The sequence below is a fragment of the Elephas maximus genome, chromosome 22 (assembly GCF_024166365.1).
Source record: "Elephas maximus indicus isolate mEleMax1 chromosome 22, mEleMax1 primary haplotype, whole genome shotgun sequence".
Lineage (NCBI taxonomy): Eukaryota > Metazoa > Chordata > Mammalia > Proboscidea > Elephantidae > Elephas > Elephas maximus.
Window position 1 is genome coordinate 21,433,279 of NC_064840.1, and position 26,132 is coordinate 21,459,410.

Below are 26,132 nucleotides of genomic sequence, written 5' to 3' on the forward strand. Positions count from 1 at the left end.
GAGTTAGTGACTGTTCTGTGTGTCTTCACCCCAAGATTAAAGTTGGGGATGGTTGCAAGACAGCCCAGGTGCATCCCAGAAGGATGACGTGATCCAGGCTGTTGGTTTAAAAAAGTAAAATTTAACCTACAAGATAGCCTGTCCACAGATAAAAGTTTGTCGTAATTTATTTTATGTGTATTTTTCCATTGGTCGTCTTCAGTTTTCTTTAGGCTGGGATTAACCACCTGAGTGAATTATCACCTGAAGGTTTATTTCAGAGTCCGTAATTGCTTTTCCCTCTCGTGTTGGCTGTAAGCACAGAGTACCTGAGGCTTGTGGCTGGGAAGGACCCAGTGCTTTTATATGCCCCAGTGGAAGAACAGGAATGGAACCAGAGGAAGCTGCCCTGCAGATAGAGTCTTAGCTGAGCCAGCTTTCCAGCCTTCTTACCCCTTCATAAACCTGCTCCTGCACAGCTGGACACGTCTAGCCTAGCCCACACCTCAGTGCTTTAAAATAACTTGAGGTGCTCTGGGCTCTCAGCACCCTCCAGTTTATATAGTGGTTTCAGCCTTTTGAAGTATTTTTACATCTCTCATCTCTGCCTAGGGGAGAGCTAGGAATCGTAGAGTTGGTATGACCTACATGTGTTAGGCAACTGGTTGTTGGCCTGCCTTAGTGAGAACTATGGTGAGAACCTTGGGGGTTGAGGCTCCCAGTCAGGATGTCAGGAATGGAGTTTTCATCTGAGCTGGGGTTGAAAGTGGACCCCTGGCTCGCTGATGTGTGTTTTAGAAATCCCTGTCTGCTGTGTGGTCCCTGGAGCATGCACAGAGGGTCGTAGAGAGGAACATCAGTTCCTGTAGAGGGGTGACTGAGGGGTATGGGGGGTGATCGAGAGAGGCCAGTTACTTGGCCATTATACAGCTCTCTCAGTTTCTTAGACCCCAGAGGGCACCACACCTGAGTCTCATCGTGACACTAACCCAGCTGTCTGAACCTCATCAGAGGCTTTGTTTGGTGCTTCACACTGTAAATGAGACCCAAGAAGTAGACCTGTGCCCAGTTCCACTTACTAGAATTTCTCATTCTGTTTGTGTAGACGGGCTTTCGACTATAGGATAAGTATAAATAATCCATATGTCTGAATATATTATCTTCTAAAAGTATTAGAATAATGGTGCCTGTCCAATCTTGTTAAAAACAACTCTTTCTCTTGAGACGATTGCAATTAGGTTACCAGGATAAAGTGTTATAATTAAAATGAGAAACAGTGAGACAAGTAGGACAAATTGTGCCAGTAATGAAGCCCCTTGATAGTATTACATAGAACAATGATGGCTCAGGTGAACTTCATTCCTTGAAATTATTAGACAAGTTTTCTTTTCTGTAAAACCTGATTGTCTAAAGGACATCCCTGCAAGTGAAGAGCTTAAAACAGGTCTGTGTTTAGCCATTTTTCTCTTGCTCACCTCTAAGAAGTGAGTTGATCATGGAATCTGATTGAAGGGGGAACCCTTGGTACCCATGGGTTGTGACTCATGGTGGATGTCCTTGCATCTTGAGAACAGCAGAGCTCTTCTGGGCTCCTGGTGCCCTGGGCGTAGTAGGGCTAGGAGGGCCGTGGGAAGCAGGTTGTACCCTACAAGACCGTTCTCAGGTTCAGGGAGACAAAGTAGCCCTTTTCAAAAGTAGGTCCTTGACCAGAAGGGAATGTTTGGAGCAAGGGTGATATTGTTGTTATAAAGCACATGTGGTCACAGTTGTATTCTCTGACACGGTAGAGATGGGGAGTGTGATTAGGGAAAGATCATGGGCCTGTATGCAAGTCCTGGCTTTTACTGGTACAATCTTGGGCAAGTAACTTTGATTCTCTGAATCTAACCTGAAAGGCAGCCTGGCTCTGAGAGTTGCTGTTTGTTCATTAATCATCCATTGATGTAAGCACCCTGTGGGGTGCCTTGTAGAGTCCTGCCACCAAGGAGTTATCTAGTGGGGAAAAAAAAAAAATAGTTGTGGTAAGTGCTGAGAAAGTGGAATGGGGAGTTAGAAATGGGAGAGTGGGTGGGTAATGTGGGTCAGGGAAGGCTTCTGGGAGGAGGTGACCCTTAAACTGAGAGTTTTGAAGATTGAACAGAAGTTAGGTGAGTAAAGTAGGGGAAGGCATTGCTGTCAGAGGAAAGAGATTGGGTGAACGAGACTAACACCCCTGAGTAGCTGCAGTTAGATGAGAGCACTGGGCATGTTGGGCAAAAGTGGCAAAAGACAGCAGGGGGTGTGGGCTGTCACCATCTCACAAAAGGGCTAAGCTGAGGCAACAGTTTTCTTGTTGCCTCCGTTTGAGACATGGAACCAGCTGGCTTCTCACAAGTGCTGGAGGTTCTGAAGTTTGCAGAAAATTTACCTTTTTTAAAATTTTATTTTTAAATAATTTAGGGCATGTTCTTCATTCTCCCTGTAATAACATTCTCACTCACTTCTATACTGGTACACGTTCCTGACTAGAAAAGAAGGGGAGGAAATTTCTTAACACCATCTGAATTGTACTTAATCGTGGGTGTACACAGCCATGCGTATTTGCTGTATGGAAACGTGTATCCAGTGGAGCTTCAGTTGAGCATTCCTCCATGGTATGAGTTAAGAAAACAGTTGGTGTCATTTTGGTGGGGTAAGTCTGCGGGAATCAGAGTCAGTTTCAAAGATACTGTGGAGGAAGAATAACAATTCCTCAGACTGCAGATGGGACGCATAAAGCATTTTGGGGTGGAATTGATACAAATCGAGGAGAAAGACAAGTTGTAATGATACCTTAGATCAGTTAGTCGAGCCATCTTCCCAATGCAGATAGCTTTCTGCAGTGTCTAGGTTGTTTGGCTATCCATTCTCAATTTGGACATCTCCAAAAACATTCATTCCTTCAGCAAAGGTTTAATGAGTGCTTATTATGTGGCAGGTAACTATTCCAGAAGCTTGGGATACAGCAGTAAACAAAACAAAGGTCTCTGCCCTTGTGAAACTTCTGAAACATGCAGTCTCATGTGGCAGTTCATGCCACATTTGGTGGCTCAGGTAGTTGAGAAGTTCCTTGCATTCTAGCTTTCCACTAGGAAGAAACATAAACCACAATCGGTCCCCTCCCTGAATTTGCCCGCTAAGCTTCCTTTTTTGCAAATCTTTTGAGTTGATGTTATCACTTAGATCCCATATAGACAGTTCTTTAAAAAGTATAATGCTAAAGGCAGATATTACTTGCTAAACTGTTTTTTGGTTTTAAAAAGACTTCAGGGGATATTTTTGGTTTAAGGTTTAAAGATTATCTCAGGGCGATAGTTTCCAAGGGTTCATCCAGCCTCCATGGCTCCAGCAAGTCTGGAGTCCATGAGCTTTTGAAGTTCTGTTTTGCTTTTTCCCCTTTTTGATGAGGATTCTTCTATAGGCTCTTTGATCAAAAGTTCAAAATGTGGCAGCCGGGTACCATCCAGTTCTCCTGGCCTCATGGCAGAGGAGGCAGTCATTTATGAAGGCAGTTAGCCACACATTCCATACCCTCCTCCTATCCCTGACTCTCCTCCTTCCTCTGTTGCTCCAGGCAAATAGAGACCAATTGTGCCTTGGTGAAATTATGTGTTTTTAGTTAAAAATTCTAGGTATTCATTGCTAGTATATAGGAAGCCTATCCCAATTTTTGGATCTAAGTGTTCAGCCCTATAGTTGTCTCTCTTGAGGTGTTTTTGGGTGTTTGTTTGGTTAGTTGACTGGTTGGTTTTTCTTAGTCATACATTCGCACATTCTCTGAATCTTTCTGAATCTCAATCGTGTCATCTAGCATATTGATTACGCCCTCAGTTTCATGTTGACTGGAGATTTCATACAAGCACCATCCAGGTTCTGATACTGAAGTCCTCCTCTGCAGCCTCTTCTGATTTATGTGTCATATCTAAAAAAGGACAGTGAGGTTGATCTGGCCTGACTTATTCTTAGTGAGCCTGTGCTGCTCCAAGATACTTCGGTTTCCATTCTAAATCCTTGTAAACCATGTGTTTGGTGATCACTGCCGGCATTTTGTCCAGGTTTGGTTTCAAGCTCACCTGTTCACATTTTATAGAATTTGCTGTTTTCCCTGTTTTGACAAAAATCAAGATAACAGGTCAGCCAGTTTCCTGTGGAGTGATTTCTCTATGGCAGGCAACCCAGCAAGAGCAGCTCAGACTCCTGTAGACCTCCTAGCCAGTGTTAGGCTGAGTCCTGCTTGTCAGTGTGTCTGTTCAGCACTTATACACTTGACCTTATCTGTACAGGCATCCTTTCATCTTTGGTGCATGTCCTTTTTATGACACTCGGAGTTCTTTGTGTCAACTCACCAGCATCCATAAGGTACTTGTTCTTTGTTCCCACTGAGGTCATATGTGTTTATGTTGCTGGAATTTCTTCTTGGATTGTCTTCTCCCCATTTGGAAACCCCTGATCATTGAATTACATCTGTTCTCTGACTCTCTTGGATTGGCCCTCCTAAGGCTTGGGTGCAACTTCCTTCACTGACTGGTCTGGGTTTTCAGATTTCTGCTTCTTTGGATAGAATTAAATTCGCATTAGCAGTTTCTTCACCACTACTTTGGCTTATTACTGAGATGAAATTGGCTGCAAAGCCAATGCAGATTTCAGTAGTGCTACCTGTTGCTTTCAAGTCAGTTCTGACTCACAGCAATTCTATAGGACAGAGTAGAACTGCCCTGGAGGGTTTCCAAGGAGCAGCTGGTAGATTTGAACTGCCAGCCTTTTGGTTAGCAGCCAAGCTCTTAGCCACTGCATCACCAGGGCTCCTCAGTAGTGCTAGTAGTAGTTTTAAATCTTCCAGGGATCGTCCGTCAGTTCTGGCTGGATGACCTGTAGTTTATACCCCCACTGATCTTGGGTTTGTGCCTGTTGGTCTGCAAGCACCTAACTCAGCCATAGAGGTCTGTACAGGGCCATAGCTCCTAATGCAGTGATGCTGCTCCTTGTCACCTTCTCACATTTCAGAGGTGATTTCCTCTCCTTACCACAGCTGTAAGGCATGCCTGTGAGCTCTCACGCTCCTTAAGTAAAAATTTCAGATTTGTTGACCAGCTGTATTGGTGTGTGGCTGTCCAAGGCCAGAGGAGTCATTGCCAGCCCCTTCTGCCCTTTCACCACGGCTGACCTCTGCCTTCCCTCCTTTGACATTGTGTCAGTTGTCCTTCACAGCATCTAGTTTTAGGAATTTGATTTACTCTGCACCTGAAATGCTTTTTTCCTCGATCACAGTACCGTGTCAAAAGTAAAAATCTTTAGAAAGTCCTTTAGAATTTTTTTTTACACTTTACATGTGTATAATTTAGTGGTACGTTAATTAATCATGTTGTTCAACCCTCACCAATAATCATTGTCAAATTTTCCATCACCCAAAAAACACACACTCACTGCTTCCTAAGCAATGACTCCCTCTTTCCCCCTCCCACTCACTACTGGTAGCCACTAATAAAGTTTGCATATTTTTAATAACATTTTCCCTTCTAGCATATCATATTCTCACTGGGTTGTGAATCAGAGGTTATTTTTTAAAAAAATTTTGTTTCTCAACGTGTAAATTGGGTGAGAATACCATGAAATTAGGGCTCTTGTGTGGTTCAGGCAAGGCTTATCCCAGCCTACTCATTATATTGACATCAGTTTTCTGTATGTGGTAATTAATGGCTGTTGAGTAAGCTAGGGGCTTTACATGGAGTGTCAGATTTGAGGCTCGTGTTACTTGCTGACAGCCTCAGAGGTGGCTATGTTGCAGGGGTGGATGCAGCCCACCTTCCTGGCATCACAGTGTACTGGCCTGTGATACCCTTGACCCCTGGCCCATCCTAAAATAAAATCCCCGTATTTTCATAAGAACTGTTAACTGATAAGTAGCCCTCTGGACAAGAGACCTCAAGACTCCCTGAAGGAATGTGACGCATAGGGTGCATAAGCTGTGCGTGGGGTCATCCACATCTTCCAGTCTTAGTTTGCTCCTTGAATAGAGTTGATACTCAACCACTTCAAGATTGATCTGCCCTCCAAAGTGAGTGCTTCATTGGGCTCGGTCCTTGTACTATGAAGCCAGAGAATGGACACTGTCCCAGAATTGTAAGGGATGAGAGAAGTAGCAAGATGGCTGAGAAGCTGCTTGTTTCTGGACCTGAGCGAGCACTCTTTGGTAGCCTGTGAAAGAAACTGGTCCACCGTCAGGCCTGTAACTGTAGGCAGCAGGCTGTGTGCCATAGCCAGGTACTTAGGCCCCCATGTAAAGGGCCTTGGGCCTTGGACTGAGGCAGAAAACAGCCTGAGGAATGATGTGGTCTGTTTTGACTTAAGCCAGACTGGGGCACTAATGGTCAAGTGGTCGTCAGAAGCCTAGCCCGTCTCTTTCTAGGCTGTTGCACCTTCTTCTGCCTGCTGGTCCAGGGTTCCTCAGCTAAAGCAAACTCAGTGTTGTTTTTCTGCCACCTGCTACTCTTTACCTTGTGTTGCCAGTATCCAACAAACATCTACTCTCTCCTTCATGACTCTGCAACCTCTATTAAAGTAGTTTACGAAAAACCTGTGACATAACATGGGGTGCAGAAGTGTGTACAACTGGTTCTCTACATCAGAGTGTGCTGTCTTGTGGTGTCTGTTGGGGGTGACTTCAAGGAACAGAATGGAGCCTTCTTGGGTGTGTCTGCCAGAATCATGGGGGACAAGGCCCTGGACCTCCTGACCTCACAGAGGCATGCTTTCACAAACTCCAGCTGGGAAAAGTACCTCCTTCATGGGATTATTTTATAAAACACCACAAAAAAGGAGAGGGATGAGGCAGTGGAGAAAGATCTTTAGAGTGAGGTCTCAGACGTCAAAAGTCATAGAGTAGTCACAGAGGTTGAGAACTGAAATTGGGCTGCTGGCTTGGGCGATTAGGAGGTCATTGGTGAAATAGTGGGAGCGGTAGCCAGATTGTGGTAGGTAGGTCTGCTGTAGGAAAGGAGGGTGACTGGGAGTTGGGATGATTGGGCTGAGGTGGCATAGATGATGGAAGGTGGCTCAGGGCAAGATGGCTGGTCTGGTAGGGCCAGATTGTGAGAGGCTAGGGTAACTGACAGTGGGTGCAGTTAGTAGGAGGTGAGAACATGTTCATAGCCCCCAGGAAAGAGGATGAACTTGCCAGAAAAAATGTAGGAGAGGGGGGCTGCCTGCGGCTAGGTTTTGTTCTCTTCCACATTTATCAAACATCAGCTAAGGCAGATGAAGGCTACAGACTTCAGGCCAAATGCATGCGCTCCAGGGCCTGAAGTTCAATTGAGGATAGAGAGGCATGGATAAAAAGACAAAATTCCAAAGTATTTTCTCCAGGGCATCAAATGAGTGAGGCAAATAAAAACTGTCATCTCAAGGAGAAGCCATTAATCTCCGGCATCAATCAACAGCTCGCATCAGCCTTAAACAGCTTAGCTGCATTTGTTTGATTCAGAGTCTCAGCCCTTCTTGCCTTAGCCTTTTTTTTTTTTTTAAACAGCTTGTTATAGTTTCAGAATCAGATATAGCTATGAGAGCTGGCCTAGTTATAGACTGCCCAGATACCCTTCAGCCAGCGTTCTACCCTATAACACAGAGTTATAAGTGTTTGTGATTATTAACAACGCACAGAAGTTAGTTTGGAATGGTATCAGTAGTTCTCTTTCCATGAGTTTTTCTTTCCTATTTTAAAAATAGAGACAGAGGCAACCCATTTTCTTAGGTAAAAAAGAAATGAGGAAAATGCTCAGCAAAATACTACCAATCAAAAAACATTGAAAGGATTATCCACCATGATCAAGTAGGATTTATCCCAGGAATGCAGGGGATTCCACATTAGGAAATGAATCAATGTAACACACCACATGAATAGAACAAAACAGGACTACACAATCCTCTCAATCAGTGCAGAAAAGGCATTTGACAAAATTCAGCACCCTTTCATGATAAAAACACTCAACAAGATAGAAATAGAAGACAAATTCCTCCGTATAACACAGAGCATTTATGAAGAACTCACACCTAACATATTCAATTGAAGAAAGACTGAGAGCTTTCCCATTAAGATAAGGAAAAGACAGGGATGCACACTTGGACCACTACTATTCAACATCATTCTGGAAGTCCTAGCCAGAGCAATTAGGCTGGGTTAAAAAACTATCCAAATCAGGAAGGAGAAAGTAAAACTATCCTGTTCCACAGATGGCATGATTCTATACGTAGAAAATTCCAAAGAATCCACAGAAAAAGCTATTAGAACTAATAAATGAGTTCAACAAAGTAGCAGGGTACAAAGTCAACATGCAAGAATCAGTTGGGTTTCTATATATCAGCAGTGAGCAAGCTGAAAAGTTAAGAGAACATTACCATTTACAATAGCATCTAAAAGATTAAAGCACATAGGAGTAAATTCAACCAAGAAGGTGAAAGACTTGTACAGAGTAAACTATAAAACATTACTAAAAGAAATCAAAGAAGATCTAAATAAATGGAAGGACATCCCATGTTCATAGACTGGAAGGCATAATATAGTTAAGATGTCAGTACTACCCAAAGCAATCTATAAATGCGGTGCAGTCCCCATCAAAATTCCAACAGCCTTCTCTGCAGGAATGGAAAAGGCAATCCTCAAATTTATATGGAAAGGCAGGTATCTAAAGCAATCTTGAAGACTGTGTAAAATGAACTTGTACACCAGTGTTCATTGCAGCACTGTTCACAGTAGACAAAAGATGGAAACAACCTAAATGTCCATCAGCAGATGAATGGATAAACAAAATGTGGTTATAAAGTAGGAGGACTCAAACTTCAAAATTTCAAAACATACTATGAAGCCACAGTAATTAAAACAGTCAGGTCCTGATGTAATAATAAATATATAGAACAATGAAGTAGAATTGAAAGTCCAGAAATAAATCCATACATTTATGGTCAGCAGATTTGCAACAAGGGAGCTAAGTTCATTCAGTGGGGAAAGAAGAGTCTCTTAAATAAATTCACCACTCGTCTGTCAGTTTGTCATACTGTAGTGGCTTGCATGTTGCTCTGATGCGAGAAGCTATGCCACAGGCATTCAAATACCAGCAGGGTCACCCGTGATGGACAGGTTTCAAGTGGAACTTCCAGACTAAGACAGATTAGGAAGAAGGACCTAGCAGTCTACTTTTGAAAAAAATAAATGGTACCGGGAAAATTGGATTTCCGCATGCAGAAGAATAAATCAGGATCCAGGCCTAACATCATACACAAAAACCAATGCAAAATGTATCAAGGACTTAAATGTATAAACTAAAACCGTAGAATTCTTAGAAGAACATATAAGGACAAAGCTGTGGGACCTAGTTTTTAACAATGGGCTGTCAGATATGACAACAAAAGCATGAGCAGCAAAAGACAAAATAGATAAATGAGACCTCATAAACAAATGAATACGTTTGTTTCTCAAAAGACTCAACAAAGTGAAAAGACGAACTGCTGTATTTATATGCATATAATACGTGCCTTCTACGTTTGTTTGCCAACTGCACTCTTCCCTCACAAGGTATTTTCATAAGCACCACTATGCCAATTTTTTTTACATGTTGCTGTAAAAAAAATTAGCATAGCGTGCTTGACAAAAAAACCTCGCAAGGAGGGACGGCATGGTTGGCAAACAAACATAGAAGGTGTGCATATATTATTTGCATAAAAATATGGTACAGGTTGGGAGAAAAGTTTGGGAACCATGTATCCAATAAAGGGTCTCATATACAAGATAAGCAAAATACTTTTGCAACTTAAAAAGACAACCCGATCATAAAATGGACAATGGACTCAAGTAGACATTTCACCGAAGAGGACATTCAGATGGCCACCAAACACATGAAAAAATGTTCGGTGTCATTAGCCATCAGAAGGATGATACAAATCAAAACCACAATGAGATACCATTTCACTCTTACTAGGATGGCTGAGGTAAAAAACAAAATAAAGTTATTGGTGAGGATGTGGGGAAATTGGAACCCTTTCCCATTGTTGATGGGAATGCAAAATGGTACAGCCATTGTGGTAAAGAGTGTGGTGGTTCCTCAGAAAACTAAACATAGAAGTACTGTATGACCCAGCAACTCCATTCCTTGGTATATACTGGAAAGACTTGGAAGCAGAGACACATACAGAAACCTGTACACCAATGTTCATTGCAGCACTATTGACAGTAGCCAAAAAGTGGAAACAACCTAAATGCTCATCAGCAGATGAATGGATAAACAAAATGTGGTATACTGTGTATACCACATATGTAGTGGAATACTACTTAGCCAACAGAAGAAAGGAAATTTTGATACATGCTACAATATGGATGGAGCTTGAAGATATTACGCTGAGTGGAATAAGTCCACCACAAAAGGACAAATATTGTATGACCTCACTTATATGAAAAGGCAAATATATAGAGGGCAAAGTTATTAGTAGTTACCAGGGGTGGAAAGGAGAGGGTTAACGGTGATGGAAAAATCACATTGATTAAGGGTAGGGATATACAGCCGATTATTGTAAATGCTGTCAATAAGTTGTACACCTGTAGAAAGTGGAATTGGCAAAAGCTGTGTAATATGTGTATCAATAATGACAAAAGAAAAAAAGAGTAGCTGCTGAGGCTGCTTATGTGTAACCAAACACCTGTGGGATTTGGTTTCTTGATTTGGAGCTTTAAGGGTCATGGTTTCATGGAATATCCCAGTTAATTGGCCTAATAACTGGTTTAGTGCTTCTGTTCTACCTTCTAGTTTGTTGTGTAGTACTTGGGGTCTTAAAGGCTTACAAGTGGCCATCTAAGGTACAACAGTTGGTCTCTATTTGCCTGGAGCAACAGAGGAAGAGGAGAGTCAGGAAGAAATGGAATGTGTGGCTAATTGCCTCCACGAATAACTGCTGCCCTTGCCATGAGACCAGAAGGACTGGCTGGTGTCCGGCTACCATTACTGAACATTTGGTCAAAGATTCAAGAGTCCTGATCAGAAGAGAAAATATGCAGTTTAGATTCTCATGGACTCTAGACTTTCTGGAGCCGTGGTGGCCAGATGAACCCCTGAAACTTTGTCCTGAGATGATCTTTAAACCTTAACCCTTTTGTGCTCCAACTATTTTCTGCTTTGAATTTTTTGTTGATACCATGTATTTTCATTAATGGAAGCATACTGAATCACTGAGTGTCTGAATTTTCAGTAGATAGTATGAGTTTTTGTTTGTTTGTTTTTTGCCACTCCCACAAGCTTATCCTGAGTGTTTAGTGGTATATATGAAATACCACTAATTATACCCAGAGTGCCCACCAAAGTCTATTGGTACATATATGTAACAAAAATTTTCAAAATTTCTGTTTTTCCTACCAGAAATTCAGATCCCTCATACAATATTCTGGAAAAACAATAAGTTGTGGCACACACCCGTTCCTTTTGTCTCGAATAGTTACAAAGGCTCCTGCCTTTTAGCACCGGGCACTGTTGATGTAGCAAAACAATCACTGCTATCTAGTCGATTCCAACTCACAAACACCCGACAGGGCAGAGTAGAACTGCCGCATAGGATCTCCAAGGCTGTGGTAAATGTTTACAGAAGCAGACGGCCACATCTTTCTCCTGTGGAGTGGCTGGTGGGTTTGAACCACAGACCTTTTGGTTAGCAGCTGAGCCCTTTAACCACTGTGCTACCAGGGTTCCTTAATGGTGCAGCAGCTTCCCAATAAACCCTTAGAGATAGAAGAAGTGCTTGGTCCCTAGAGGTGCCCATGAGCATTAAACCAAGAAATATCCCCTGAAGTTATCTTAAAACCAAATGATAGTTTAGCTTAACTAGCAAAGAATGTTTGCCTTGAGCATTATGCTCTTTTAAGAACTACCTATATGGGATCCAAGTGACATCAATTCAAAGATAGGAACCTTAGGGGGCAGTGAGTTTATGTTAATGGAGGAGGAGCAACTCAGAAAAGTAAAGTTCAGATTGTTGCACAACTTGAAGAATGTAATCAGTGTCACTGAATTGTACACGTAGAAACTGTTGAATTGGTCTGTGTTTTGCTGTGTATATTATAAAACAAACAAACAACTTAATCCATAAATGGTCAGAGAACTTTAACAGGCATTTAATGTAAGAGGATATTCAGATGGCCAACAAACACATGAAAAGATGCTCAAAGTCGTTAGCCATTGTTGTTGGTTGCTCTTGAGTCACTTCAGACTCATGGTGACCCCGTGTGTGCAGAGTAGAACTACTCCATAGGGTTTTCAAGGTTGTGACCTTTTGGAAGTGGATTACCAGGCCTCTCTTTCTGGGTGCCTCCGGGTGGGTTCAAACCACCAGCCTTTTCGGTAGTAGTCAAGCACTGAACCATTTATGCCACCCACAGATCTTAGGAAGATGGAAATCAAAACCGCAATTAAATACCATCTCACCCCATTAATTAGAATGGTAGTGATCAAAAAAAAAACTAAAAACAACAGGTGTTGGCGAGGTTGTGGAGAAACTGGAAACTTCATCCATTGCTGGTGCACATGTAAGATGATACAGCCACTGTGGAAAAGTTGGGTGGTTCCTCAAAAAGCTGAACTATCATATGATCTAGCAATCCCAATCCTAGGTACCTAGAAGAAGTGAAAGCAGGAACTCAAAATAGAAACCTGTACCTCAGTGTTTATTGCAGCACTTTTCACAGTAGCCAAAATGTGGGAACAGTGGAAATGTCCATCAGCAGAAGAATGGATAAACAAAATGTGGTATATACATATAATGAAATATTTCTCAGCCATAAAGAGAAATGAAGTCCTGATGCATGCTACAACAAGGCGGATCCTTGAAAACATGTTGAGTGAAATAAGTCAGACAAAAGAGAACAAATACTTTGTGGTCCCACTTATATAAAATAAGCAAATACATAGGAACTAAAAATTTATGGTGGTTACCAGGGGTGGGAGAAAAGGCTGGGGTTAGGTCAGAGTCGCTGGCTGGCACAAACAGTTAAATGCCCTACTACTAATCGTAAGGTCGATGGTTTGAACCCACCAAGAGGTCCCTCAGAAAACAGTCCTGACGATCTGCTTCCTGAAGGTCACAGCTTTGAAAACCCTATGGAGCAGTTTTACCCTACCCACATGGGGTCACCATGAGTTGGAATCAGCTTGACAGCAACTAGTAATAATAACTTATTTTTAAATAATATTTTTTTTTAAGAGGATAAGATTATCAGATCGTGGACACAAATCATGATTCCAAGTTTCTATAGACTTTAGCTTCCCAGTTACGTGATTGTCTAGTCTGTCCTATAACTCAAGGCTCTCATTCACAGTAGAATTTTCCTTGTATCTAGATCCTAAAAATATCTTTAAACGGAAGTGTGGTCACAGTTTAAAAGTTTCCCTGTTACATAACTTCTGTAAGGTAAGAAAATATATAAATTATAAAACTAAGTGTTTGGTCCATTTGAAAGAATATGAATTTTTTCATAATTATCAAAAGCCATTCATGGTTCATCCATGGCCTTCTGAAGCTGTCTGTTCAGCTCTTGGATACTTGGTTATCCCAGTTAGGAATTAGACATTTCTCTTCCATCCTCAAAAAAGATTGTCCTTTGAAGAAACGGAGATTGCAGTCACTGATCTTAAGACGTTTGTCTTAGAAATCTTCAGTTGTTGTTAGGTGCGGCTGAGTCAGTTCTGACTCATAGTGACCCTGTGTACAACAGAAGTACATAGGAGTCTTTAGTATGTACCAAATATTTCAAAACATAATTCTCATATTAAATCCATTTATTATCTCCACTGAGTTTTTATTTCCTTTTAAGGCAGAACCAGAGTAAGTATGTCTTTTCAGTTGTAATTTTCTTCCACTGAAGTGTGTTGTAACAATCTTTAAGATTTTATTGTGGTTAAAAATATATGTACAATAAAAAAATAGGTTGGCCATTTTAACCATTTTTCAGTGTACAATCAGTGACCTTAATTGCAGTCAACATGTTGTGCTATGAAAGTTTTATCACCCCAAACAGAAACTTAATACTTTTTTTTGTTGTTGTTAATATTTTATTGTGTTTGAGGTGAAAGTTTACACAGCAAATTAGGTTCCCATTTAACAGTTTATACACAAATTATTCAGTGATATTGGTTGTTTTTCTCACAATATATTGTTGTTCTGGTTGTACCATTTCCAGTACTCTCGTTTCCCTGCCACCTTACCTTCTCATTTTCACTAAGAGTAATTTTTGACCATTGGTCTCGTATAGATTTTTCTTAAAGAAGCTTATTACTCACAGGTGTTATTCTTTATTTTATGAGCCAGTCTGTTATTTAGCTGACAGTTGGCCTTAAGGGATAATTTTAGTTTAGGGTTTAAGGTATCTCTCAGGGTGATAGTCTCAGGGAGTCCTTTAGTCTCAGCTGGTCCAGTAAGTCTGAAATTTTTTAAGGATTTGGATTCTGTTCCACATTTCTCTCCTATTCTATCAGAATTCGCCTATTGTGGCCCTGATCAGAATGGTTGATAGTGGTAGCTGGGCACCATCTAGTTTTTCTGGTTTCAGGGTAGATGAGACCATGGTCATGTCGACTATTAGCAAAACTTAGTACTTTCTCAACAATAACCCCCTCTTCCTCCCTCCCCCCAGCTCCTGGTAACCTCTCATGCTTTGGTGTTCTATGCGTGTACCTATTCTAGATATTTCATATAAGTAGGTTTATACAGTATTTGTCCTTTTCTGTCTTAACTCATTTCACTCAGCATGTACTCCAAGTTTATCCGTGTTGTAGTGTGTATTGGAACTTCATTTCTCTTTATGGCTGAAAAATATTCCATTGTATGGATATACCACATTTTGTTTATCCATTCATCTGTTGATGGACACTTGGGTTGTTTCTACCTTTTATCTATTGTGATTATAACTTAATTTTTAATACAAGTCTCAAAAATAGAATTTTCAGTTAGCCTTCAAATTATAGTTGTTCAACCAGCTTAAGTGTTTTAGTTGAGCCTGTGACTTAAATTTGAGAATAATTAGCTATAATAATTCATAAAGGCATGCAGTTGACTTTTTACACATTTCTCTTGTATACGTATCTAGAACCCCAGTGCCGTCGACTAGTAGCTGGCTATAAAAATAGGAATACTAAGTATTTATTTTTATTTTTGTCCTAGAGCCTCTTTTATGTAAGATCTAATTAATTCTTAATTACTGTAATAACTCTTTACAAACCATCCTACAGTTGAGTTGACTTGGTAGGTCTCCAGAATAAAGGAGTTTGAGGCCAGAAATAAGACTGGGAACTTAAGCAAAAAAAGATACCATTGAATTTATATATTGCATTCTAACCAGGCAGCCTCACCAGATTAAGTTTTTTTCCATTATCATTTGGTGATATAAACCAGTTTCCACAAGGTAAGAGATTCCATTTGTTAATAGTACTGTTTTCAGCGTAAACTTAGCATCCTTATTTCTCTGTAAGTTTTGGGAATTACAGGTAGTTTGATATGGTTGGGACTTACACATCTCAGTGAGAGACTAAAATAATAACATTAAAAAACTGAGGGTTAGATCTTACAGAAAAAACTCAGGGCAGCCAGTCTGCATTTACAGGAGGGGAAGTTACAAAGACAGGATGTTAGGGGCAGAAGGCAGTGTGGTGAGAAGAACCCCAGAAAAGGAAAGTCGAGCCATCCTAAAGGCATGTGGGCCCCTTTTGCGCCGCATGGAATGACAGGTACATAGACAGCCAGGGACGGGGATGCTGTCAGGTTTTGTATCCCTGCTGACTTGGGGAGGTCACCAGCCTCTGGTTCTGTTATCCGGTCTGCTGTACAGAAGGTTGGCACAGATCAACAGTGATAATGTATCCACAATGGGATGAAATTAGAATTTAATATAAAAGAAAAACTGATAAATACACAAATATGTGAACTTTAAATAACCGGTAGATCAAGGAAGAAATCAGGAGATACTTAGCATTGAATGAAAATGAAAGTACAACTTACCAAAACTTAGGGAATGCAACAAAGGCAGTGCTCAGTGGGAAATTTATAGCAGTAAATACCTACATTAAAATAGGAGAAAGATCTGAAATAAATTACTTTACAACTTGAACTAGAAAAAGAAAAGTAAACTAATCCCAAAGCTACTAAATGGAAGGAAATAAAAATCAGTGTAGAGAAAAATGAAATAGGGAATGGAAAAACAATACAGAGAATTAGCAAAGCCAGAGGTTGGCTGTTTGAAAAGATCGATAAAATCAACAAACCTTTAGGTAGACTGCTAAACTGACTCAAAAAAGAAAGATGCAAACACACCCATAACAAGTGAAGAGATTGAATCAGTAATCAAAACCACCAAAAAAAGTGTCCTGGACCAGATGGCTTCACTGGAAAATTCTCCCAAATATTTAAAGAAGAGTTGACTCTAATCCTTCCTATTCCAAAAAATAGAGGAGGGAACATTTCCCAACTCATTTTATGAAGCCAACACTACCTTGATAACCAAAGCCAGACAAAGACATGACAAAAAAAGAAAACTACAGGCCAATATCTCCTCTGAATATAGACACAAAAATCCTCAACAAAGTACTAGCAAACTGAATCCAGCACCATAACCAAGTGGGAATAAAGGGTGGTTCAACATTAGAGAACCAATCAGTGTAATATATTAATAGAATGAAGGAAAGAGAACCACGTGATGAGTTCAATCAATGCAGAAAAGGCATTTGACAAAATCCAACACCTTTCATTAAAAAAAAAAAAAAAAACTCGACAAACTAGGAATAGTAGGGAAATTGCTCAGTCTAATAAAGGGCATTTATGAAAACTCCACTAAACCAAAAACCCATTGCTGGCTAGTCATTTCTGACTCGTTGGGAATCCTGCAGGACAGAGTAAAACTGCTTCATAGGGTTTCCATGGCTGTGATCCTTACGGAAGCAGGCTGCCACATCTTTTTCCTACAGAGCAGTTAGTGAGTTCGAACTGCTGACTTTTTGGCTAGCAGCTGAGCACTGAACCACTGTGCCACCAGGGTTCCTCTGAGAAGCCTACAGCTAATATCATGTTCAATGGAAAAAGACTGAGAGTTTCCCCTAAGATCAGCAACAAGACGAGGATGCCTGCTCTCACCCCCTGCTACTCAGCATTGTTCTGGAAGTCCATGCTAGAGCATTTAAGCAAGAAAAAGAATTAAAGGTATCCAAATTGGGCGAGAAGAAGTAATAATATCCCTCTTTGCAAATGACATAATCCTATATATAGTAAACCCCAAAGGATCCATAACAAAGCTACTAGAGCTAACAAATGAATTCAGCACATTGGCAGTGTACAAGGCCAGCACTCAGAAATCATTTGGGTTTTTGTACACCGGCAGTGAGCAATCTGAAAAGGAAATCAAACAATTCCATTTTTAATAGTATGTAAAAGTGTAAAACACCTAGGAATAAATTTAACCAGAGAGGTGAAAGACATATACACTGAAAATATTGCTGAAAGAAGATTAAAGAAGACCTAAATAAATGGAAAGATACCTCACCATTCATGAATTGAAAGACAGTGTTGATAAGATGTCAGTACTACCCAAAGCAGTCTATAGATTCAACACAATCCCTACCAAAATTTCAACAGCCTTTGCAGAAATGAAAAACCAGTCCTCAAATTTATATGGAATTGCAAAGAACCCATAATAGCTAAAAGCAATCTTAAAAAAGAAGAAACTTGGAAGATTCATCTTGCAACTTCAAAACATACTATAAAGCTAAAATAATCAAAACAATCCAGCACTGGTGTAACAATAATAGACCAATGAGATAGAATGGAGAATCCAGAAATGAACCCACGTATCCATGGTCAGTTGTTTTTTGAAAAGGGCGCTAAGTCCATTCATTGAGGAAAGAATAGTTTCTTCAGTAACTAACTCTAAGGACCTATTTTTCTACAGTGGATTCTTAGGTATGACACTGAAAGCATGAGCAACAAAAGACCAAATATTTTAGTTGGACTTCATCAAGATTAAAAACTTTTGTGCATCAAAGGGCTTTACTGAGAAAGTAAAGGGACAATCTAAATAATAGGAGAAAATACTAGTAATTTTGGTAACTATGTACCTGGTAAGAGTTTAAAATCCAGAATATATAAAGAACTCCTACAACTCAACAACAAAAAGACAATCAAAAAATGGGCAAAGGCTTTGAACAGACATTTCTCCAAAGAAGGTGTAAAAATAAATGACGAATAACCAAATGAAAAGATTCTCAGATCCTTTAATTAGTGTTGTTGTTAGGTGCTGTCAAGGTGATTTTCAACTCATAGGACACCCATGTGACAGGATGGAACTGCCCCGTAGGGTTTTCTAAATTACCAAGTCTTTCTCCCAAGTAGCTACTGGGTGAGTTTGAACCACTTACCTTTGGGCCACCAGGGGTACTTCATTAGTCAGTAGGGAAGTGCAAATCCAGTGAGTTACCACTTCCCACCCACTAGGATGGCTCTGGAGCCCTGGTGGTGCAGTGGTTAAATGTTCAGTCGCTAATCAAAAGATGGGCAGTTGGATTCCATCAGCCGCTCCTTGGAAGTCCTATGGGGCAGTTCTACTCTGTCCTGTAGGGTTGCACACGTTAATATGTCAGTAGCTACAATGTATTTGAATGTGCTTTTTGTTACAGCTTTATAAAATAAAATTTAAAAAGTGAAGCCCCAGTTAGACATTTGTTGGACCCGTAATGCACCCCCCTAGAGCTCTGTGGTCTGCAGAACAATTTGGCAACTATTTCCAAAATGAAATACTTGCCTAGATTTGTCTGCCGTTGATGAGCAGACCAGCCCTAGTGGGTGCCTGTCCTCTATAACAGTGCATAGAATTTCTCCCACCCTGCAGTTTTAAGTAGACACTCAGAGAGTTGACCTTCCTTCCCGCAGTGACTTACCACAGAGCAGAGAGAACAGGCAGCCGGAGATGTCATGCTGCTTGCGGGAGGTCTCGATGACAGCAGTTCCATCCCATGTAGGTTTGGGCAGAGACAGGTTTTTTTCTAAATACACCTTTTTGTGTGACTTTAATCATCCACAGGAGTCAAGTGTCCCTTCTCTCTTGTTAAGGTTAGTAGCTAATTTAAAAAAGAAAAAAAAAAGGGCTGCTGTGTGCTCAGAGTTACGTTTCCTCCTGATGTGTGCCTCTCACTGGCTGAGGCAAAGTGCAGTGGGCCCACTAGCGGCACCTTGTGTCTTCATCAAACGTGGCTTTAAGTGTGAGCACTAAAAAAAAACGGATGGGCCTTGAAAGAGTTTCTAGGTCCTTTGGATAGGACAGTACTTGTGATGTAATGTAAACTTTCTTCAGTTTGCAGAGAAAATGCTAACTGTCCTCTTTCCCCATCCTTGCAGGTTGGTGACATTGTGAAAGTCACAAGGATGAATATAAACGGCCAGTGGGAAGGCGAGGTGAATGGGCGTAAAGGGCTTTTTCCCTTTACGCACGTCAAAATCATTGACCCTCAAAACCCGGATGAAAATGAGTGATTGCTGCTGCCCCATACCTGCTGCTTCATGTTCTGCCTGTCATAGTCTCCTTTGAAGTGGGAACGCATTCTCTCTCATGGGCAAGTGCCACTGCATCCCAACACCTGCTCTCTGCAGACGGGCGTCTCACACACATTTGGAATGCACACAGCAGGCTGCCTTCTGGCAATTGTATCATAGTTGTATTGTCAACAAGTAGCCGATTTTAGAGTTTTTTTGGATCATAAACTGGAAATCCTGGTGGAAGCACAGAAGTGGAGAGACGTTAATGAGGAAAGGGTCTTACTTCTCATCACTACCCGGTTTTTACTGAGACCAATGGCTGTAGTGTTCATCGGGAAGTTTGAGGCTATTCCACAAACCAGGGGCTCAGCTGCCATATTCTTTTTCCTCTGGAGAACAGAGGAAGTGAACCTTAAAGAAGAGAGAATTTTGTCCTAAACTGTCCAAATCTGGCTTTTCTTTTGGTTTGGTTTGGTTTTGGAAGACTAATTGATTAGACTTGTGTGTTCTGAACAGGCTTATAAGTAGCAGGTTGGGTTTTTGCGATATCACACGGAACGACGTGCCTCTGGGCTTCTGGAGTGAAGCTGCCGTAACTAAAGGAGTATGAAGAGAATGGCCCTGAAGCGGGGCCGTCATTGTCTTGGAGTTGTCAGTAGTACCTTGTTTTGCCAAATAGCAGACAAAACAAACAATAATCAGTAGTCATGGCATGCCAACGTGTGTGGACAGGCTCTTGGATTTCATTTTCCCCAAAATCGTCAGATTGGGGGGTGATTGGGAAACCTTTGCTTACCTTGTTTGCCAGTGACAGAGGAGTTTTCTATCCAGCTTTCCAGTGAATGCGTTCTTTTAAGGTGTGGGACTTAAACATTTCTTTAAGAAGTGAGGTTATTCAAAGAATCATTGCATTAAGTTCAGCTCCCTGAGATCTGGTTCTCCCTGCCAGGCCCAGGCTGCCAGAGAAGGTAGTGCTGCTGATCTTGGTTCTGTAGTCCATGTCCACGTTGCTCGTGAGCAAGGAAAAGCAAGCTCTGGAAATCGGTCAATGAGTTTGATGTTGAATGTTTTGGTGTCTAGAGCGAACCATTAACTATTTACCAATTTGGTGTAAAGCATCGCCTTGTTGGCTTAAAGAGGCCTGCTCATACAGGCCAGCATGTACAAACGTGTGGTAACGCCCTCATGTACTACCCAAAGCGGACTAAGATTCTGGAACCTCTGTGCAGTCCAGTCTGCTCCGGCTTCTGGATACTGGCGAAGGCAAGCATCAGCTCACACAGTGAGACAGACCGAGAAATGTACCAGCAACCCAAGGAGGAGCTTAGTACCGTTTACTGAGCATCTGCTGTAGCCATGGCCCTGTTACTGGACTCTTGAGGTGTAGAGCATATTCTGGTGATAGAATCACCAAACAACCATTTTTCAATTTCTCTTTAAATCAGTATTCCATTGGGTCACATTAAAGAATTTTGGGAATGTTCCTCTCACTAAATTAATGATAAGTTTAAAAAATATCACCTTGGCTGTAGATTTCCTGGAAAGTGCTTATCAGCCTTTCCTGCCCAGTGAGAACTGTGGCCACCTCCTGCTCTGATGGTGCCTGTCTGTGACACTTCTCCTTCTGAGCTCAGCTTGCTCTGAGCTCAGCACAACCTGAATCCCCACACAAGAACCGTGCTCGCCCTGTAGCCATTGAACGGGTTCAACCCTGCCCTTGTCAGCATCTTCGTCTGAGTGGGGAGTTCAGTAGAAGGTGGAATGTGTTGCCTTGTTCAAAGAGGGCAGAAACCCTCAGGCTTTTTTAAGCCAAATTGAGCTGAGGGGCTTGACATATTTTGATTTTGACACTGAAGTTGGCTCAGCACGCAAAATATGCGTAGCCACTTTGGAAAGCAGGTTTTCCTTTCGGCCATGTCTACAAGGCCCACCTTCTGAGTCAAACCCCCTATAAGCCTAGGGTCAGTCCTGAAGTGAGTCAGCTCAGCCCATGAGAATGTTTCCAGGACTACCCAGGAGACTCAGCTCAAAATCAGAGTTCTGAACTCTCAAGATAAGTGCCAAAAGTAGTAGGTTTGGACTTGGAACTGTGTCAGTTTTTAATCAGGCCAAGAGATGTTCTTTTTCACACTAAACATGAAAAGTGGCATCACTGCCTTAGCATTGTAGCCAGATCCCCCACCTGTCTTGGAACCATCTGTGCTTCACAAAGCAACACGAATCTGACCCACAGGAGCTGCCTCCATCCAGGGGGTTTCCCTTTTATGACTGTTCATGATGCTACTTGCTCTGCTCTACTGTGTGACATTTAAGGTAGAAAGTATTTGGCTGTAAAATTGACTGTCACTCTGAATTTTTACTTGGGAAAGAAATTATGTACTAAAGGGCATTGACAGTTTGAATCAAAACTCGTTTACCCCAGGAAAGACCCCTCACATGGGAGTCTTCCTGGTCACTTCTGAGCTGCATGGTTCCACTAGATGGCATCATAACCCAGAGGAGGACCTACTGAGTGGCTGCCACTTGCCGACTTGGGTCTCCCAGACTAGACCCCTTCTGTGCTGGAAAGCTGACAGGCAGGAAAGCCAGCGGCCGTCCTTTGGAGCTCAAGTACCCAGCACCGCGCTGTACTTCCTACACAGCTGTTTACAGACAAGGCGGCCCAAGGCGTTGGCCACCACCCTTGTCGTGTTTGCTCAGAGGAATATGAACATGTTTTTGAAAAGGGATGATGTGTTTTTGTGCCAGGTGTCTATAATTTAATCCTTTAATATTGTGTTCATTAACCTCTTAAAATGAGTGAATTCTCGATTGTTTTAACACAGGACCTCTAAGACTAATGCTTTCTGTGGGCACCACTGAGCTCTGCCTCAACGTCCACCCTCTGGGACTGGAGAACTGTGTCCCTGGTAACTGCTGTCAGTGTGGACACTGAGCTGGCTGTGTATTCTGTTGGAGTAAGAGGACGGTTCTCTGGGACAGGATCGTTGTCTCTGCAGGAGGAACAGTGGCCTTGCTTCTGAGACGGTCTTCACTGTGTTTTCAAACAACACCACCACCACCACCACCACAAAACTCTTTTGACCTGTAACTTAAAAATCATAAACTTCAGGCAATAATATTTTCTGTGTTAAGCTGTTGAAATTATTTTTGGGGATCATAGCTTGTTTTATTTTGTGCTATAAAATTAACAGTATTAAATGACTTATATTCTTAGAATACATCGAGTGTCTTTTCTTAACGGGTTAGTGCCTTTTTATTTTTGTATTCCATTTTGCGTTACTGGTCCCAGCATCAAAACCCTTGTTTTCCATGGCCTGTTTGTACATTGTCTCAATAAAACTTGCATCAGCCGGCGGTGGCGGCGGCTTTGGTGTTTCAGTGTCTCCTCGGTGCTGTGTGGAGGCACTCAGCCTCCACCAGCCTCCAGACTCTTCCAAGCATTGGGCCATCGTGGGACAGCTGGTGCTTCTTCGAGAGTGGTGGTCTGAGGCCCAGCCTTGCCACTGCTGGTAACAAAATATACTGGGATTTTGCATGGACCCTTCCCCCAGTCAGGCACCCAGAGGACCACACTTGGCCTCCCCACAGAAGAAAGAGCAGCTGGTTCCTAGCCCCGGAGCATGGAGGCTGCTGTCTCAGCCTCAGCCTTCTGGGGCCTGAGGATGAGGCAGTAATTCCCACACTTTGCACCGCCAGGGAGAACTTGGGTTGTTTTCCTTCTTCTAGGCTCCAATATCTGAAGTCTTCTGTTAAATGTTTGGCACGAGCTAACGAGTTGAATGGTTTCAAGCAAGTCACGGAAAGTGAGCAGCCTTCATCTCAGGTTATGGTATGGTATCTGCCCAGCTTTCTTAATCTTTTTCAGATTGAGTCTGTATACAGCTCTCCTGTTGAACTCTGGAGGACCTTCAACTGGTATCGGTTGAGAAGAAGGTACCGGGGGGCCTGCTGAGGCCTCACATTGACACTCTTCGTCCAGAGCCCTTTCCCTCCACAATCTCCAGCTCTCAGCACATTGCATCTCTGATTCCACTTTTATGCTCCACACCTGTGTGTTGAGAGGTCCAGATTTTCTTGTGGTAAACCACAGGAAACGAGTTTTCAGGGTTCTCCTGAATTTGAGAGAACACTTGGATGGAAGTAAAAAACTGTATCAGGTCATTCTGGGAAAAAAATGTCCCCAGAGATGCCTTTGAAGAATACCTGTCATTTTGAAAGGTTAAGTTTCCATCAGCAATGCTGGGCAGAGTTTGGAAACCCCTGGAAATGTAACCCCATTTGGTGGAGCCGCCCTTCGCCCTGCCTCCCTGCCAGGTCATCAGTAGTGCTGGCCTGGCTTCTAGCGCGGGCCTTTTCCGGAGAACACCTCCCGTCCCGTCGTTCTTGTCAAACTAGTGACAGGTGCGTGACAGGTGCCGTGTGCACACCGACGCCCTGGCTCGTCCTCTAGAAGGGGGCCTGGACGGTGAGGGCGCTGTGGAGCCGGGCGGGTCAGGGAGGCTCCCTCCCTGGGAGGCGCGGTGACGGGGCAGGAGGCCTTCCGCCGCCTTCCCTGTGGGTGGCCTGTCGCTACGCAGTCCTGTTCTCATAACTGAACTCAGATCTGTGGACGCCCTCCAGCTTCTAAGACGCAGCCCTTCATGCCTGCGACCCCCGGCGAGGGCCTGGGGTGGCCCTCTGCCCGTGGTGAGAGCAAAGTCGTCCCTGTTGGGATCTCGTGCGCCGTCCCGTCGGGACCTTCACCGCGCCTCGCCGGGCCGGCCAGTCCTCGCAACCACCTGCTGGGGGTACGCCCCGCCCCGTGTTCCTCCTCAGGCTCTTCACACTGGGCACCTCCGAGGCCGAAGTCACAGCGTCTGTCCTCGCCCCCGCGGGCTCGACGGGGACTCGGGGGCTCCTGCCGCCTCCGACCCCAGGAAGGGCTCAGCTCTTCCCTGACGCCCGGGTTAAGGGGGCCGGGGGTGAAACTCCCCCCATGGCATGTCATTGCATGGGAGCCAAAGCGACAATCCCCGCCCGCCCGCCAGGGCCCTGGGGATGGGGAAGCGAAAAATAGCACCAGAACTGCCTGGTAGTCAAGTGCGGGGGGTGGAGGGGAAGGGGTGGTAAGTGGGCCCGGCGGGCGGTGCCTCGAGGGCGGCTACTAGTCGGAGGAGGGCCCTGGGCAGAGGGGAGTTGAGCCACCAGAGGAAGTCCAGGCCCTGGGCCAGCCCTATGGGAACAGCGGTTTGCAGCCTCCCTGAGTTCACCAGGACCCTTCAACAGGTCCTGCATCTTTTGATATATTTAGAAGAGCAGATAGCGTGGAAGGTCTCCCTCCCACTCTGTCCGAGCCACTCCATACTGTTGCCCAGAGTCGTGCTGTTTGCAGTTTATTTTCCAGAGTTACTCTGTAACTTAAGCAAATACAGGTGTAAATCCTTAAATTTTTTCCTTTATTTCTCTGCACAAAAGCATAGACTACGTACTGCTCTACACCTTGCTTTATTCCCTTTCGTCTATTTTGGAGATTGCTTTTTCATCTTTCCGCAACCTGGATGGACGGTCATTTAAGCACCTCCTGTTATGGGCATGTACGCCCTTTCCAGTCTTAACGCTGTCACAAACTGTGCTTTGATGAATAAGGTGGCATCTCACACATGTCAGATGTGCTTTTAGGACAGTTGCTCAGAGTGGGATTGCTGGACCAAAGACATTTGAAATTTTGATAAGCTGTGTTAGCTTCTTAGTGCTGCTGTAACAGAAATACCACAAGTGGGTGGCTTTAAAGAACAAATTTATTTTCTCACAGTCTAGGAGGCTAGAAGTCTGAATTCAGAGCATCAGCTCTGGGGGAAGATTTGTGTCTGTTTCCATGTCTCCGGAGTTCTGGGTTCCTTGGCAATCTCCACGTGGCATCTATCTTTCTCCCATTTGTGCTTCCTTGTCTGTTCCTAATCTGCTCTTTTTATATCTCAGAAGTAATTAGGTTTAGGACACTCTACACTGATATTGTCTGTTAACATAACAAAGAAAACCTTATTCACAAATAGGATTACATCTACATGTATAGGGGCTAGGATTCCAGCACATATTTTAGAGGGACACAATTCAACCTGTGACAATCGCTATTGCCAAGTTGCCCTCTGTAGGGGTTGTCTCAGTTTACACTATCACCAATGATGAATAAGAAAATATAATGTTATTACAAACCCTCTGTAGACACCTTTTTATGGTTGAACTATAGTGTATCCTATAACTGAGGCAGCTCATACTAGCCCAGCTGTCACTGGGGTGTGGAGGTGGCTTCCAATTTTCCGATGACAGAATCCTCAGAAGGTCTAAGTAAGGGCTGCAGGGGCCATGCCCACCTTCTTGCCCCCATTGCTGCCTCCCAGTCCACCACCAGACTGGCTGCTGGTATGTCTTTTTCCTAAACGCACACGTGATGAAAAACCCTCGCCAAGCACCTCCGTGGCCCTGACATGCTAGCCCTTCCTCCATAGACCCAGTGCCCAAGCCACATGGCCTGGCACATGCTGAATCCCCAGGACTTGCCATCCCCCTTCTGGCCTTGGTCCACACTGCTGCTTCTGCCTGGGTGCCCTTCCCCC

The 26,132-nt window shown here is 43.0% G+C and overlaps 1 protein-coding gene across 1 annotated transcript in view; it reads left to right on the top strand.

The window, feature by feature from the left end:
- CRKL (CRK like proto-oncogene, adaptor protein) overlaps window positions 1-22,757 on the top strand; it is a 36,226-nt gene extending 13,469 nt beyond the window's left edge. The window contains exon 3 of the mRNA XM_049865976.1: window positions 19,399-22,757. Within this exon, the coding sequence (XP_049721933.1) occupies window positions 19,399-19,533 (135 nt within the window). The 3' untranslated portion in view covers window positions 19,534-22,757. The remainder of the gene's footprint in view (window positions 1-19,398) is intronic.
- The last annotated feature ends 3,375 nt before the right edge of the window (window positions 22,758-26,132 follow it).